Consider the following 16,414-nt stretch of genomic DNA (forward strand, 5'->3'; position numbering starts at 1 on the left):
CCCCTCCATCTGTTCAGTGGAGGAGGGGGTAAGGGAGGGGATTAGTGGAAGAGGGTCAGGGATGAACAGAAGAGAGGAGGGGTGCAGAGGAGTCAGACAGCAGAGTGCTCTGGCCCCACACTGAGCCCTGGGCTTTGGAAGCAGATGGCAGCTGCATTAGATAGAGTAGAAGCCAAACTGAAGAGGAAATATCATAATCCAAGACAACCCCATGAACTAGAAAGGCTAGAAAGACAAGAAAAAAAAATGATTGGTAAGAACAAAACAAAACAAAACAAAACAAAACAAAAAACTCAAAACAAAACAAAATGCCCATCCCAAGCCCGAAACAGGACAGCAGAATCCCCACAAAACCGACTTGACACTTGACAATGATGGATAACTGTGTCACAGAACTCTTGGAAGCAAGTGGGCTGGTCCTTCCAAAGCCACCACTGTGCACTGCTTGTACCAATCAGCGTTCTCCTTCACTCTGGGTGTGGGGGGAGGAAGCTGGAGACAGCAGGACCAGACCTTGCCTGGGGATCCCACCATCCATCAAGCCGATGACAGAACTGTCCCTGCTAGAATACAGTTGGATAGCAATCCTTCACGTAGCCCAGCGGGGATCTTATGCCCAGGAAGGGTACAGTGTGGTCCTGTGGCAGCTGAAGGGCAGTGAGGAATTGTGGGCATCTGCTGCCTGTCCCCAAGAGGACTCTGTGGGCAGAGAACACAGCTAATGAATCCCAGTATCTAGAGAGGGAGCCACCTATGGGAAGACAAAAGAAATGAGCCGGAAGGAGTTCGTCAAGCCTCAACTTCCAAGCCACCCATGGGTTGGGGTGTGCTGGCACTTCTGCCCTCTTGGGCATAGGATGAGAGGGGAGAGGGAGACAGCTGGGAAGAGCCATGCTGTGTAGCATGTGTCCTGGGAAGAGTCAAGCTTGGATCTCATCTGACCTGTAGTCCCCTAGTTCGCAGCTTTTTGTCCTGGGCCAAGTTACATGCCCTCCCCAGCCTGCAGCTGGGTCTGCAGAGTTCAAGCATGTCAATCTTGCGGGGTTACTTTCCGTCTCTAATTTTATTATGAAAAATACCAAACCTACAGAAAAGTCAGAAGGATTTTACAGTGAGTCTCCATAGCATCCACTCAGGGCCTGCAGTGATGCTTTGACTCTGCTTCTTACCATCTTGCCTGCTTTGAGGACATAGATGTCGCAGTGTTGAGCTGGGTGCCTAGGACACAGTGCACATCCTTCTGAAGGGCTGGCAGGCACTGACCGTGGCCAGGGCAGAACTTAACTTCTCTCGTCTCCACTGCCTGCAGGACTTTGGCTTTCGTGGCCGGATCTCGGAGCACCTGCTGGATGGTGACACGCTTTCTCCGGTCATGGGTAGAGCCCAGTGGGAGGTGAGTCTGAGTGGTCTAGGCCTCAGCCTCACTTTCTCTGGACTGACCCAGAGATGACTCCTGCCTGTCCCAGTGTGGACTTCTGGCCATTCTCTCTCTCTCTCCAGACGCTTGCCTCTGGTGGGGCTTCTGGCCATGATTGCTTTGTTTTGCTGCTGTGCATTGGAACATTCTGGTCCTGCTGTGTGTCCAGGTGTTCATTTAGCAGCGGAGGGTTGACTGCCCACCCACCCGTTCTGGCTCTGTCACCCAGCAGCTGGATCTGCCACTTGCCTTACCAGTCCACACACGCTGCACCTTGTGACTGCTCTGCCAGGCTTGCCGCTTCTCCTTTCAGCCCTGAATCTTCTTTAGGCTTTGAGGCCCAGCTATGGTGTCTGTTTGGAGGAGGTGATTTGCCCTTCTCTGCTCCCGGGATTCCTCCTTTGCTTTTGCAATGTTTTGTCTGTCTCCTCGGCCTCCACCCGGAGAGTACAAAGGGGCTAGAAGCACAGATGCTTCCCTAGAGGAGCTTAAGTCAGGGGCCTGTTCTTCTCCTCTGAGGGCTGCTGGAAGAGGGAATCTGGCCCACGGTCTCTGTGGGCTTTAGGGAGCAGCTGGTTTGAGTGAAACAACAGGAAGCTATGAGCCCAGCCTGGGAACCCCATTGTGGGATGCATGCCAGTACACACAGATGCACAGTGTTTTCAGCCTACACTTAGCCCCACACGCTCCTCTCAGGTCTGGCTGGTGCCTTTCTGGGTGACGGCCCTGTTACCAGGTCTCTGATAGACTTTGGATAGCCCCTGTTGGAAGTGCTGAGGATGTGTAGGCACGGACAAGGGCAGGTAGGGTTAGGGAGGGAGAGCTTGGAGCAGCTGCACTGCGAGGCCCCTTTGGTGTCAAGTAACTAGGAAGCCACCAGGTCCGTAGGGCAGGGTAGGTTCTGTGACATGGCTTGGATTTAGATCCCAGAGGCCACTGCCTGTTGGCAGCCAATCCTGACAGAGGAAGTTCTAATTCACACTTCAGCCAGCATGTTGGAGTGTGGGTGATACGAGATGACTGGCCAGCAGGGCCTCTGACAGGGCTTGGCCTGCAGCTGTCTCCTATTCTCAGGGTGTGGAAGGGTGGAGCTACCAGAGGACCAGCCGCCACAGCTGCTTCTCAGAACAAAACCACAGGTGTAGTCAGCTTTGTGGTCCCCTGGGGCTATCGCCTCCTCTCTGTTCTGATCCTTCCAAAGGCTAGGAATACAATACGGAGGGCCTTGAAATTAAATTATATTGGGTTTTATTCACCTAAAAATTATTTTGAGGACTGGGTGTGTACATGTGTGAAACCCTGGATTCCATCCCCAGCACAGGAAGAAATTCATACGTACAAGAAACTGCATACTTAAGGAGAAAAGTCTGATACATTTTACCACATGTGTTCCTTTGAAACTATAAGAACAGTCAAGATAACAACCCCCCTTCCATTGTTGGATACTGAATATAAGGTTTTATATATGCTAGGCAGGTCCTCTGCCACTCAGTTCTACCTCAGCATCCTGGTCCCTGCCCTTAAAAAATATCCTTCTAAGTTAAACTTGCAATGCTCCTGTTTCTGCCTTGAGACTAGATCTTAAAAACAAACTCGGGGGCAGAGGTAAGGCTGGGCTCCTGGGGTCCTGAGTGGTTAGCTGGGCCAGAGGCGTGGTGAGTGCTTGTTTCGCTCTCCTTTCTACAATGTCCAGCCTGCAGAAGAACCCCTCCTCCCCTCAGCTATGTCGGTAAAGCGTGCCTCCCAGGGCTTCAGTAAGGGTGAAATATGTCACCACACACGTCCCGCATTGGGGTCCTTTCTGCCTTTTCTGTGGCAAAAGTTCTAAGGGGCAAGTAAAACTACTCAGAGGACCCACTGTGTGGCTTTCCCCGAGTTATCCCTTCTTCTGTATCTGGAGGCTGCTTCAGTTTGTTGTAGAAGTACAGGCCGTGAAGCAAGAAGGGGACAGACGGACAGAATGATTCAGTCTGTGGCCAGCTCCAGTCTGCCTCTGTCCTCACAGTCCTGGAGTCCTCTGTGGCTGTGGGCTCACGTTGAGTTTGTATTACCGTCACCCTGCTTTGTCACTTATATTTTAGTTGGTGAAGTCCTTTTGGTCAGTGTGGTCCCTTTTTCTTTTGAGAACGTGGGAACAAGAAGAGATCTTGGGCGTTTTGTAGGGAAGATTCACAGTGCGCTGATCCCTAGGAGGAGGACGAGGTGGGGTGGGGAGGGCGTGCCTGCTGGTCATTGTGTGGCCCAGGTTCATAGCCCAGGCCCATGCAAGGAGGAGCAGCACCCCTGACAGGGAGCCCCGCTGCCCTGAGAGGCACTCACAGAAGCATTGCTAGTTATAATGTAGTTTGAGGGAGGTGCAAGGCCTGCCCCTTGGCTAACCACCCAAATGTCAAGAGTCAGATACAACTGCTGGGGTTCAGGTGACCAGAGGAGAAGTGTCTGTATGAAGGGGACAAAGGGCTGGGACCCCACTGGGAAAGACGGAGAGGTCTCTCTCCTTCCCTTCTTCTCCCAGTGAACCTGAGTCTCAGAGTAGGTGGTGCTGATGTCAGGAGGGCCAGTCCTAGAGTGTGGCCTGGGGCTGGCACAAGCCTTCTCTTTCTCTCCATCTTGGGCTTGAGATGAGAGAGGAAGGACTGGCACTGTAGCCTGCCTTCTCTGGGCAGAAGCTGTGTTCATGTGTAGGACATGTCACCCTTACGGAAGCCCTGGGAGGCACGCTTTAACGACATAACTGAGAGGAGGAGGGGTTCTCCTGCAGACTGGACATGGGGTGGAACAAAGAGTGGATCCCAGGCTGACTTCACCATTGCATTTCTTTACAAAATATTTGAAATCATCAAAAATTACCATTTCTTTTTAAACCAGCTTTCTAAATTTGCCTAGATACCCAAGACGTGAATAAGATTTGGGAGTTTATTTTCAAACGTATGTTGTAATACCACACTTGGGGGTGGGGGTGGGGCAGCAGGAGCTCATTGTCTATGATGGGATTTGAGTCCTGGAGTGGAGCCCTAGAAGGGCTGTTGCGCTCTCCTTCCGGGAGTCAGATGGTGCCCTCAGGCTTGAGGCATAGCCTTCCTGTCCCACCTAGATCCTGGGGTTCAGTATTCTTCCCTCCTAATGCATTTGTCCAGTGCCTTTGTAATGACTATTTTATTTTGACAGCCCTGTACCACAGCCCTGTTGACCCAGGCCTCTGTGAGTTTAGGGTGTTCACGGAGATCATTACCTTCTCTTTTCGGCTAGCAGTGCAGGCTCCAGGCAGCAGGCCAGGTTCTTAGGGTCCCCCTCCCCCCTGTTTCTGGCTTTTATCTATGTATATAATGACCATATTTATTTATCTCCCGTTCCAGCTGTGGGACACGGGCTTAGCTAGAGCTTAGAAAGCTTCATTCTACAGACAGACCTGTCCTGTGTCTCAGCAGCCCTGGTCCTCTCCAGAGGTACTGTCGTGTACCCGCCGACCATTTGACTCAGCAGGATGAGACACTTGCATCTGCAGAGCCCCCTAAAGCACTTCTTCCCTGACTTCTCGATTTCAGGCCCAGGGGTTAGGCCAAGAAGAAGAAGAAGATGCCAGCATGTCCAGCAGAGTTGAGCCGCAGAGCAAGCATACCCAAGCCTCGGAGAGGTAGGGTGGGGGGTCGTGTGTGTCAGGAGAGTGTGGGTGTGGCTCGAATTCCTAGTCCTTATGGTTGCTGGAAGACAGATGGGGACCTGGCTGGCTGGCCGGACACGGTGTGTTTATGTGACAGGAGGTGGGAGGTGGGTAGGATGGCCCCTGCCTGTGGCGGGGTACTATGACAGGAGTGTGAAGTGTCACTTGGCAGGACTTTGCACATGGCTCTGTGATTAAGTCCAGGGCTCTGTCCTCCTTATTGGATTGGGTCGATTAAGCTGTGTATATCTGGCCATGAGCCAGGGCTGAAGCGTTCTGTTGGAGGTCTCAAGAGCCATGTTCTTAGAGCCGAAGCTCAGGGTTTTGAGCCAGGGTTCTTCCTTTGATGGTAGAGTTGGCTGTGCAGACTGTGTGTATGTGTGTGTGTGTATGTGTGTGTGTGTGTGTGTGTGTGTGTGTGTGTGTGGTGTGTTTTCCCCTGGCCTCATCCCATAAAAGGAGGAGGGCTACCACCCAAGAAAACAAAGGGTAGTAGTCATCTCTTCTTGGGTCTGCATTCTTCCTTCTTTGGAGTATTCAATAATGCTCCTGCCTCAGTTATCTGACCACTGGAGTCTGGCATCTCCTTTTCACACTTATTTTTATTTTTTTCATTTTTTATTGGTTATTTTATTTATTTACATTTCAAATGTTATCCGCCTTCCTAGTTTCCCCTCCACAAGCCCCTTCCCCCCTATTTTTTATTTTTTTTTTTAAGATTTATTTTATGTGTGTGAATGCTTTGCCTATGTGTATGACTGTGCACCATGTGTGTGCTTGGTGCCTGAGAGGGGTCAGCAGAAGATGTTGGATCCCTTGAGACTGGAGTTACAGATGGTAACCCAGTCATCTCTCTGACCTTTCTTTTCACCATTAAAGAAAAACCCATTTGATTTTTTTTAAGTGTGTGTGTATGTGTATGTCTCTGCGTGTGCATGCGTGTATACTCGTGAACGTGAGCGTCCACAGAGGCCAGACGTGTCAGATCTCCTGGAGCTGAAATTACAGGCAGTTGTGAGCTGTCTGGCACGGGTGTCAGGATTTGAACTCAGGTCCTTGGAAAAACAAGGCATGATCTTAACCACCAGTCTATCTCTCTAGCCCTTCCTTTCCCCATTTTCCCTTAATTCTTTCATCGCTCCCTGGCCCCGGTGATGGTGAGTTCTGGGAACAGACATACACGTGTAGGTGTCCAGCTGCTGTACCAGGCAAACGCAGCAGGGCTCCGAGAGCAGAGCCGTAACCCTGCAGGAGGATGCTGAGGAAGGGGAGGCTGTCCTGGGGCATATGTGGCGGCCATGTCTGGACTCTTCTGTGGGTGTGGATGTGGGGTCGCAGCATCTCCTGTGCAGCTGAGGAGGGGGGCCGGTGCACACTATGCCCATGTCCTCTACCTTCACTTCTGGCTTTCCAACTGAAGGCCTCAAACCCGGTCCTCTGGCTGCCCTGACCAGGCTATCTTCTCCGTTTCTGCCCAGGGAACAGCTCCAGAGTGCTCTTCACAGCCAGGCCACCGAGGAAGGGCCTCTGCAGACCATGGAAGGGCAGCCTGAGTGGAAGGAAGCAGAGGGGCCTGGGAAGGACTCTGTAGCCAGCCCCACCCCACTGTCCCTCCTCCAGAGGTAAGGATGAGGAAGAAGGGTCCCCAGAGGTAGCAAATCTGCCTCTTCATAGTCCTCCGTGTACAGCTAAAATTAGGGGAGCCAGCCTGACTGGGGGAGCCCTAGGAACTCTTAAGTAAGAGTGTGACTCCTGCTCGGGCAGACTTTACTGTTGCCCTGGCTACTGCATACCTGCTAGGGGACCTCCCCATTCGGCTCTGTTGTCACCAGCATTTCCCTGCCAGGCAACAGCCTACCTCTAGTCTCAGACAAACCGAGCTGGAACACTGCCATGTCCCAGGCCCAGTCAGAGGGCAGTGCAGGACCCCCTGGACCTCCTGAAGCCACATAGAAGAACCTTTCTGGCTCAGCCTGGTCCAGAGCCCAGGGTGTATTTGCCAGTGCCTCTGTTCCCCTGGCAAGAGGAAGAGCTCAGTCTTAAGATTCATAGAGTTGGAATGAGCCACAGGGGAAGCGGAGCTGTGGCAATGTTCGATCAACAGCATCCGTTGAACACCTGCTGTGTGCAGTGTTTCTAGGGTGATGGGACCATCTTTCTTGCCATGTGGGTGGGAATGGCTGATCCTCACTTCAGATGACTTGAGAAGAGGCTGGGAACGAGGGGAATGGGGGAGTGAGGCAGGGGAGTTTCTCTGGGGCTGCTCTCCTTGTCTTCATCATAGCTCTTTGACCCCAGTAGGCTCTTAAGTTGAGCCCTTCCCTTCCTCCCGGCTCTAACATGGTTGCTTCTTTATTGCTTGCAAGGGAGCAGGTCCTGAGCCCGCCTGCTTTCCCTGAGAGGGCTGAGGAAAAACATTCCCAGGCCGAGGAGCTGGGCCTCGGGCAGCAGGAGGCTGAGGAGACCGAGGAGAAGGTGGCAGTCTGTCCCAGCTCACCTGTCTCTCCAGAGGTGTAAGGGCCAGTTTTATGTGTCTGTCCTGTCTTCCGGTGTATGGACTGCGTGAATGCCCATTCCCCTGAGTGGTGACAAGAAGTGGGGTGAAGGCTGGATGCATCCCACCAGCCATCACTGACTCTTGCCCAGGCTTAGTTCAGGTCGTTGGAGTACCAGGACCTAAGGTCTGAGGGTGGGTGAGGCTCTTAGCAGGAACAGGGGAGGCATCTCTCCCCCCCACCCCCCAGCACTAGTTTTCTCTTAAAACAAACATGGATTGTTTTAGAAAGGAAATGGGGGCTTGGAGTGGGGGAGGGGACTTGGTGAGTCACAAGTTGAGCTGACTTGCTCTCTTGGGCCTTGACTTGACCTCAGTTCTGAGGTGGCTGTGCCCGGCTCTGGCGTTTGTTGGTTTCCCCAGGTGAATGAGGCCTACAGAGGACCCAGGGCTGCTGAGCAGACAGTTTTTCTGAGGCTGACTCACTGAGAGCTGCCCAGGTCACCGAGCCCTTTGTCTCTTCTTCATCCTCACCCTGCCGAGAGTCACAGGGGAATACAGCAGCCATATTTTTTTTTCCCCCAAACAGTGAGCTCTCCTACAGTGACAAACATGTGGCTTTCTCAGGTCCCCTGGGAGGCTGGCACAACGGATCAGGGTGTCCACTGTTCATGATGACAGGAGCTGACATGGTTCAGCGAGAGGGTGGAGCTAGGTGGAGGTGAGGGGTGGTCCCAGGCCCTCTGTGGGGGTGGGGCAGAGACTGAGCTAGGTTCCTCTGCGGGTACCTTGGCTGCTCGTTGCCCTGACTTCATGTTTCTTCCTGTCTCAGTGATGTGCCTTCTGGGGTCTCCAGATATTTGACTGACCCTCTAGGCTCCTCTGGGTGCCCACTTTACTTCTCTTGAGTCTTTTCCAGTAGGAGTCTGTTGGTTTTCAGAGTGACGTGGGGAGTTGTACATCTGGCAGCTGAGTCTGAAGGACTAGGTGACAGACTTCATGTTGTCCGCATCTTTTGTGAGCAGTTGCAGAATAGTAAATGGATCCAAGCCACACCTTGGCTGTGTAGCTAAGTTGGAGAGCATGCATTAGCCTAGTATTTGCAAGGTCCTAGTTTGATCCGGGGTGGGGGGTTGCGCAGGGGTATCTGGCTCTCTGGCTTAGCAGTGTTACCCTCCCCTTTAGAATGCTCCTGGGGTTCCCCACTTTCCCAGCCTGCTTACCCCTGTGGATCTCTGAGCTACTTGGTGGCCAGCCTGAAATGACTGGGCTCCCCATGATCTCCTGTGACTGGAAACTGGGTCTCACAGAGGCTGATACCTGAACGGTTGGCCTGAAACCAGACCTACTTCTTCCAGAGCCACTCACCCTCCTGTTAGATCTTTCAGGCATCATTCAGTGCTTTCGTTAGCTCGAAAGGTGTTCAGCATAACCAAGTCTTTAAACCAGGGAGGCAGGGAACAGCCTCATTTGCTTGGGTGCCAGGCGTACAGGCAGGTTCACTGGTGTGTACAGCCTGGGCACGTGTGGTCCAATGTCTCATCACCCGGCAGCATCTGTCTCTAGGGCTCCGCATAGCTCTGCAGCCCACAAGGGAGGCAGACATTAAAAGGTACTGTCGCTGGGAGAAAAAAAACAAGTGTTTTCTGCCAGGGTTGGAAATGAGCTGGAGGGTTGATGAGGCAGAGAGCTGGGAGGGAAGGCTCTCGTGGAGGGCAATTCTCAGAGGAGGTAGCAGCCATGTTGCTGGGCCATACCAGGGGACTGGGGGAAGCCAGGATGTGGAAGGTGGGAGGGGACAGAGTTGGGGGCTGAGAATTGATAGCATGGTTCAGTGTTGTTTTCTGGGTTCTGATCTTGGAAAGAGGGAAGGACCGGTCTTGACGCCATATCAGGGATGTCACTAGCCTTTTCTCTCTTCCTCTCACTAGACTTTGTGGGCTGCTGTGAGAGTCTTCACCATTCTGATCTGTTCCCTCCTGCTGTCTTCTGTCTGCCACTCTGCTGAGCTGCAGGAGGGGGGGGGGTCTCAGAGCTCTCAGTCCTGCTGGGCAGCTCCCCTGTTTGACTTTCAAGTGGGCAGTCAGGTCCTGCCCATGTATTCCTGCTGATGGAGCCATGACACTGTCCGAGAAGAGTGTTTCTGTGCTGAGGCCGTTGGAATGGGAGGCTTAGGACCCGGGAGTGCATACGCCTCCCGGCCTTTAAGGAAGTAAAACACTTTATCCGACACTGCTTTCATGGCTCACAGTCGTAACTGGTATTTTGATATTTTTTTTTTGTTTTAGTTCTCAAGAGTCTCTAGAGCAGTGGTTCTCAACCTTCCTACTGCTGTGACCTGGTAATACAGTTCCTCACATTGTGTTGATCCCCCAAGCATAAATTTTTTTTTCTGCTACTTCGTAACTGTAATTTGGCTACCATTATGTGTCATAATGTAAATATCTGATATGTGGCCCCCAAAGGGGTCACAACCCACGGGTTGAGAACCACTGCTTTAGACACACAGGAAATTAATGTCACTGTCGTCTTCCTAACAGTTCTATGTACCCATGTTAGCTCAGGGTTTCTCATCCATTTCCAGACACTAACTTGACCCTGAGCTGATGAAAGCCTTCCATCATGTTTGTCTCAGGGAAGCACCCGGCTCCTTTGGTAGTAAGGCAGGGAGCTTTGTAGCTTCTTCCGCATTGCCTTGCCCTCTGCATGGTTTGAGAGGCAGAGAACAGACTCTGGGACCTGTTTCTGAAATGAGCCGTAACTAGCAGGCAGAGCTTGAGTGGGGGGCATGGAAACAGGAGTGCAAGCCATCCAGGGGAGAACCTCTGGGGGATAGAACTTTGTTCTCCTCTGCCAGTTCTGGACCTGTGGGATCTTGGTGGGTACTAACACTGCAGTGGTAAGCCGCCCTCTCCCTCACGCAGGCAAACTGCCGAGCCTGCAACTCCTCAAAAGCAGTTCTCAGAGGCTATACTGAAGGGCATGGAAGAGGCAGTGACCCAGGAACTGGAGGAGGACCAGAGGCTGCTGCTGGAGAAAGAGAAGCCACAGCAGCTGGAGGAGGGGCTGTGGAGAGAGGAGGAGGAAAAGGAGGAGGGAGAGGAAGAAGAGGAGAAGGAAGAAGAGGAGGAGGAGGGGGAGGAAGAGGAGGAGGAAGAAAAAGAGGAGGAGGAGGAGGAAGAGGAGGAAGAGGAAGAGCGCCAGCTTTACCAGCAGAAGGAGAAGTCCCTCAGGTCTGTTTCTTCCCTTTGGAGGGACTTGGGGAGTAAGGGGTACCCGCTAGGATGCCCACAACCTCACAAAGTGGCTCCTAGAAACCTTACCCAGAAACCCGAGCTGGTATTGCATTGAGTACCCAAGAAAGCATCTCTGGCTTAGCTTTCTTGATGACAAGGGACACTGGAAAGGTGGTCCGTTAGCCAGCAGAGTTCTCCTCAGAAGAAAAGAGCAATGGCTACCAAGACGGTCTTAAGCAGCATGTCACGGCCTGAGCCACAGGGGCTTCAGAACCACGCTGACTTGACAGTTTAGTGCCACATCTTGTCCTTCTCGACAGAACATCCAAGAGTGGCTGAGAGTTACCATTTTAGACCATAGATAGCAAATCTATGCTTAATTTTGAAGAAACAAACCTGAAAACTGACACCTAAATAAAGAGAGGTCAGGTTCCGTCTTCTCATGAGCCCACCACCATAGGTGCCCTGACCCGGCACACCCTCTCTCAAAATTTTTTTGGGTCCCTGAAAACTATCCTCTTTCTGCCAACTAAAGGTCAGGGCAATAGCCAAACAGCTTACCTCAAAATACAGCACCCTGAGGCTTCTCCTAAGAGCTCCGAGTTTGTGGTGGAGACCAGGGTGCTGGAAGTATCTGCCTTAAGGCCTAGGTCATGGTAGATGCTCCTTAGATGGTGTTTGTCTAGCCAGTCATGACTGAGTGAGTTCTCTGTGAGTAAGAGGCGTGCCTGGCTCTCCTTGAAGCAGTTTACCTCAAGACCCTGGTTTTTCTTTCCACATATATTTTTGTGGGTGTGTGTCCTCCTCCTTGGAGCTGAATGGGAAGATAGGCAGGCCCTTGGCCTTTTGTTTGTTAGGTGCAAAATGGAAGGCCTGAATCACTCTAAATTTCCTCTCAGCCTCTCGGTCAATGGTGGCTGTGTAAATTTTGCAACAGAAAAAAGACAGGGATTTCGGGGAATCCAAGAGGAAGAATTTGCATTTTGCTCAGGTTTTTTTCCCCCTTATTACAGAGGAAAGCAGTGGTATAGGAAATAATCCTAAATCTGCTTTGGCTCTGGAATTCACTCCAGACCTTTTGCAAAGAGGATGTCTTCTGAATCCTGCTTTTCTTAGGGTTGGGCATCCTGGGTGCGCTGCACACATCCCTAGTGTCGCAGAGACTATGTGAGGAGTTACCCAAGAGAGATGTAGTTTGTAAAAGCACAGATATATTTGCTTCAGGGGAAATGATGGCTGTCATGGATCAGACCAAGGGGCCATTCATGGGCTTTTAAGGCTTACTCAGAGTTTGGAGCTGGATAAAACTGCACAGACCCGGCCGGGCGGTGGTGGCGCATGCCTTTAATCCCAGCACTTGTGAGGCAGAGGCAGGCGGATTTCTGAGTTCGAGGCCAGCCTGGTCTACAGAGTGAGTTCCAGGACAGCCAGGGCTACACAGAGAAACCCTGTCTCAAAAACAAAAACAAAACAAAACAAAACAAAAAAAGACTGCACAGACCCAGAACTTTGATTGAATACCATTTTATGCCAGTTACTACATTCAGTGCTTGATACAAAAGACTTAAGGACAGTATAGGCAGGCGTGGCATAAGCACTTGGGAGGTGAAGGCAGCAGAATCAGGAGTTAAGGTCACTTTTGGCTACATAAGGAGACTGAAGCCAGCCTAGGCTACACAAGACCCTGTCCCTTTCCTCAAAAGGAGGCAGGATTCTTGCTCTGAAGAAATTCCGTGTCTTGCTAGGAAGGCAGAATGGATCAGTTATAAGGTACCATGACGCATGGCAGCTTGTGCTAAGAAAGGCCCACGTGCAGATCATGAGGGGAAGTGTGAACTGACGGACTGGGGGGTTGGGCAACGAGTACGGGTTCATCAGATAGAGAAATGGAATTCTCGGCTGAAGAACCAGCATGAGCAGTGCTCAAGGGGGCAAAGCAAAGGATGGTGGGTCTGGAGACGGTGATGCTTCTGGTGTGCCTGGGATAGGTCTAATGACTGAGGAGTGAGAGATGGGTGGAGAGATTGCCTGAGGTGAATACCATGTCCAGGAGGATAACTTGTAGGTATAGAGAAGCCTAGGACCAAGCAGCCTGCCATTTGCTTCCTGTGGCAGAAAGTAGATGGAGTTCAGGTCTATGAGGAACCGATGGATGGGAGGTTGACCCTTTACCACCAAGGGTGGTTTGTAGGTCGGCCTTGGGGCTCTCAGAGATGGGTCCTGAATACAAGAAAAACCTCTGTGGGCTTTCTCACCAGCCTACCTGACCTCTTCCCTCAGCCTCCTGAAAGCACAGCTACAGAAAGCCGCTGAGGAGGAAGAGAAGGCAGAGGAGACTCGGATAAGAGAGGAGGAAAGCCAGAGGCTGGCCCGCCTCCGGGCCCAGGTGCAGTCCAGTACAGAAGCATTTGAGAACCAAATTAGGTGAGTCCACACTGGGAGCCATCCTGACCAAGGACCCGAGTGCATGGGCCTGTTCTCATTCCATTCTGTCTGCCCAGAGCTGAGCAACAGGCTGCCCTGCAGAGGCTTCGAGAAGAGGCAGAGACCCTCCAGGAAGCTGAAAGAGCCAGCTTGGAACAGAAAAGCAGGAGGGTTCTGGAGCAGCTGAGGGAGCGGCTGGAGGCTGAGGAGAGGAGCGCACAGGCAGCCTTGAGGGCCGAGAAGGAGGCGGAGAAGGAAGCAGCTCTGCTGCAGCTGAGGGAGCAGCTGGAAGGGGAGAGGAGAGAAGTGAGTGAGCTGAGGGGAAGACTGTCCCCTTGACACAGCGTGCAGAGGATGAGGGGTACAGCTCCAGGTGGGGTGCAGGGAGGAGAGCTGACTCTAGGCAGTCTCTGAGACTTCTCTCACAGGCCCTCTGCTTCCTCTCAGGCGGTGGCAGGCCTAGAGAAGAAACTCAACGCCGAGCTGGAGCAGCTCTGTTCCTCACTGGAAGCCAAACACCGGGAGGTGAGAAGAGGGTGGCCTGGTCTGATGGGGCAGAGCCTGAGCCCTCAGGCTCCTTCATGCTGGCACAAGAGCTCAGCCCCGCCCTTGGCCTGTAGGGAGTGAGCTTCTTCTCCCCTGCCCCACCTCCACACCTCCCCAAGATGCTGGGATGGGTGCTGCATCCATGCACCCAATTCCAAGGGCCAGCCACATTCCGTTGTACGCACTGGCATCTCTGTAGGTGATCTCCAGCCTCCAGAAGAAGATAGAGGGGGCTCAGCAGAAAGAAGAGGCCCAGTTACAGGAGAGCCTTGGGTGGGCCGAGCAGAGAGCGCACCAGAAGGTTCATCAGGTGATTGAGTATGAACAAGAGGTGAGTGCTGGTCTCTGTCACCCCTGCTAAGGTCTGCTGCCCCGTCTAGCCTCCAATTGGCTCCCTCAGGGCCAGGACCTTTGCTGCTCCTGGGTCCCTATGTGTCTGTAGGGAGGGCAGTGGTAATAGTTCAGATGAGTGCATGCGTGCTTTGGTGCTATGTGTGTGTTTGGGGGTGGGGATACTTCATGTGGAAGATCTTCAGGTCCCCAGGCCTGTCTCCTCTCAGCCCCGCAAGCTGTGTTTCCTCTGTGTCCCCCTCACAGCTCAGCAGCCTCCTTCGAGACAAGCGCCAGGAGGTAGAGAGAGAGCATGAGAGGAAGATGGACAAGATGAAGGAGGAGCACCGGCAGGAGATGGCTGAAGCCAGAGAGCGCTATGAAGCTGAGGTAACTTCCGCCCAGAAAGGCTGAGGTCGGGAAAAGGGTTAGAGGAGACTTAACCTCTCTGGCTCCCTGCAATAACAAGGTCATTATTTGGCTTTTTTTCTTGAAGCTTGAGACCACCCCCCCTTCCCCAGCGAGGGTGACTTGGCCCCCCACACTGGCTGCACTTTAAAAAAAAATAATGATTGCTGACAGAAACTAAGGTTTTACTCGGCACCAGGCGCTACTGTTAGCTCCTTAGCAGTCAGTCCTCGTGCAGCCTTGGGGAATGCATGCTGTTATTACCTTCAGTTTGGAGACCAGGGCACTGAGAAGCCAGGGGAGTTCAGTCACCCCAAAACCATGTTACCAGGGTGTGTGGAATTTCAGGACACCAAGAAAGAGACTGACAAGAGCCAAACGAGAGCTGGATATTATCCGCTGGATATAGTTTTTATTGTTGCTGCTGCTGTCTCCCATTATCTGTCAGAAGCAAATTGGGGAAGAAACTTTGGCCCAGTTTGAAGTTATACTCTTATTATGATGGGGAAGGTAGAAGCATGAAGTTGTACTCTTATTATGGTGGGGAAGGCAGAAGCATGAAGTTGTACTCTTATTATGGTGGGGAAGGCAGAGCAGCAGAGCATGACCCAGCTGGTCACCTCATGTCCTCAGCCAGGAATGGACACTCGGCTCCACTTCTTGCTTTTTAGGTGGTCTGAGACCCCAACCCATGGAAGGGTGTTGCCCATGTTGAGGATGAGTCTCAGCTAATCCATAATCTAGAAAATCTCTCTCAGAACCCAAGCCTGAGCCCTAGGAGATTCCAGGCTCTCAGCTTGACAGGCAATAATAGCAACCATCTCATTGCCCGTCTTCTTTGGCTTAGAGGTGGGAATGTTTCATGTCTTGAGTAGACCCCGGCAAATAGCGAGCAGGGGTAGCAGTGAGCCTCTAATACAGCTCAGCCCCTGTGGGAGACTTCTGGGCTCCTGCTCTGGTGACTGGAATCCAGACTCCTTGTACACTCTCTCAGGGTAGAAACTGCAATCTCGGACAAAATTTAGCTGCATGCCTTCCCATATCAGTTCCATCCTTATTGAAGACTAGTGAAAACTGACCAGTGGCCTCTCTTGATGGAGAAGCTGTAGAACATGCATTAGCAGGAGAGGTGGTCTCCAAAGAGAGACATCTAGCCTTGTATCGGCTCAAGCTCCATAGGGAGAGCAGGCAGGCATTGTGGGCCCGCGTCTCTGCTGTCTTTGAAGCCCTCTTCTAAATAACGGCCTTCATTGATCTAACTGACCTGACACAGCAAGAGTTGGGGAGAGTGATTTTGGGGTGTAAGGAGCCACTGTAGGTTCCTGCTGGTGACTCTATGATCTTCTCAGGAGAGAAAGCAGCGGGCTGACCTCCTGGGGCACCTGACTGGTGAGCTGGAGCGCCTGCGAAGGGCCCACGAGCGAGAGTTAGAGAACGTGAGGCAGGAGCAGGACCAGCAGCTTGAAGACCTAAGGCGTCGACACCGGGACCAAGTGAGGGCCAGGGAGATGGGGTGGTCCTCAGACACTCCCACTGCAGGGTAGGAGGGCCTGGGAGATGGGGTGGTCCTCAGACACTCCCACTGCAGGGTAGGAAGCTGTGTGCGCTGTCCCAAGAATTGCAGGGCAGACTCTGACACCTTCAGGATTGAGATCTTACCCTGGCCATGTCTATGCTACAGGGTCTTTTTGCTCCTTGTTTTCTGAGCCTCACTCGGAGTAGGCCTAGGATTTGAAACGAGAGGTCAGCCCATTTTCATCTTTGGGGCGGGCATGTTCGTGTCTCCTTGTCCCACTGGAATTAGTATGCTGCCCACGAGAGGCTTCAAGGGCAGGGAAAGGGGAAGCAAGCCTGAGTCCAGCTTAGCATTTGGGGTGTGGCATGCCGGCTTCTGGATC

The 16,414-nt window shown here is 52.4% G+C and overlaps 1 protein-coding gene across 2 annotated transcripts in view; it reads left to right on the plus strand.

Annotated features, from left to right (window-relative positions):
* The window catches only part of Cep164 (centrosomal protein 164), a 68,494-nt gene that overhangs the window by 43,494 nt on the left and 8,586 nt on the right, over positions 1-16,414 (plus strand). The window contains exons 10-21 of one of the 2 annotated variants that reach the window (XM_028783780.1): positions 1,310-1,393; positions 4,963-5,051; positions 6,557-6,700; positions 7,445-7,591; positions 10,497-10,643; positions 10,749-10,805; positions 13,089-13,232; positions 13,310-13,538; positions 13,680-13,757; positions 13,978-14,109; positions 14,376-14,498; positions 15,866-16,009. In XM_028783780.1, coding sequence (XP_028639613.1) covers positions 1,310-1,393; positions 4,963-5,051; positions 6,557-6,700; positions 7,445-7,591; positions 10,497-10,643; positions 10,749-10,805; positions 13,089-13,232; positions 13,310-13,538; positions 13,680-13,757; positions 13,978-14,109; positions 14,376-14,498; positions 15,866-16,009 — 1,518 coding nt within the window. The remainder of the gene's footprint in view (positions 1-1,309; positions 1,394-4,962; positions 5,052-6,556; positions 6,701-7,444; positions 7,592-10,496; positions 10,644-10,748; positions 10,806-13,088; positions 13,233-13,309; positions 13,539-13,679; positions 13,758-13,977; positions 14,110-14,375; positions 14,499-15,865; positions 16,010-16,414) is intronic. The other variant, XM_028783779.1, reaches the window with a different exon arrangement.

This window comes from Grammomys surdaster, unplaced genomic scaffold (genome assembly GCF_004785775.1).
Source record: "Grammomys surdaster isolate TR1022 unplaced genomic scaffold, NIH_TR_1.0 1164, whole genome shotgun sequence".
NCBI classification, from domain to species: domain Eukaryota; kingdom Metazoa; phylum Chordata; class Mammalia; order Rodentia; family Muridae; genus Grammomys; species Grammomys surdaster.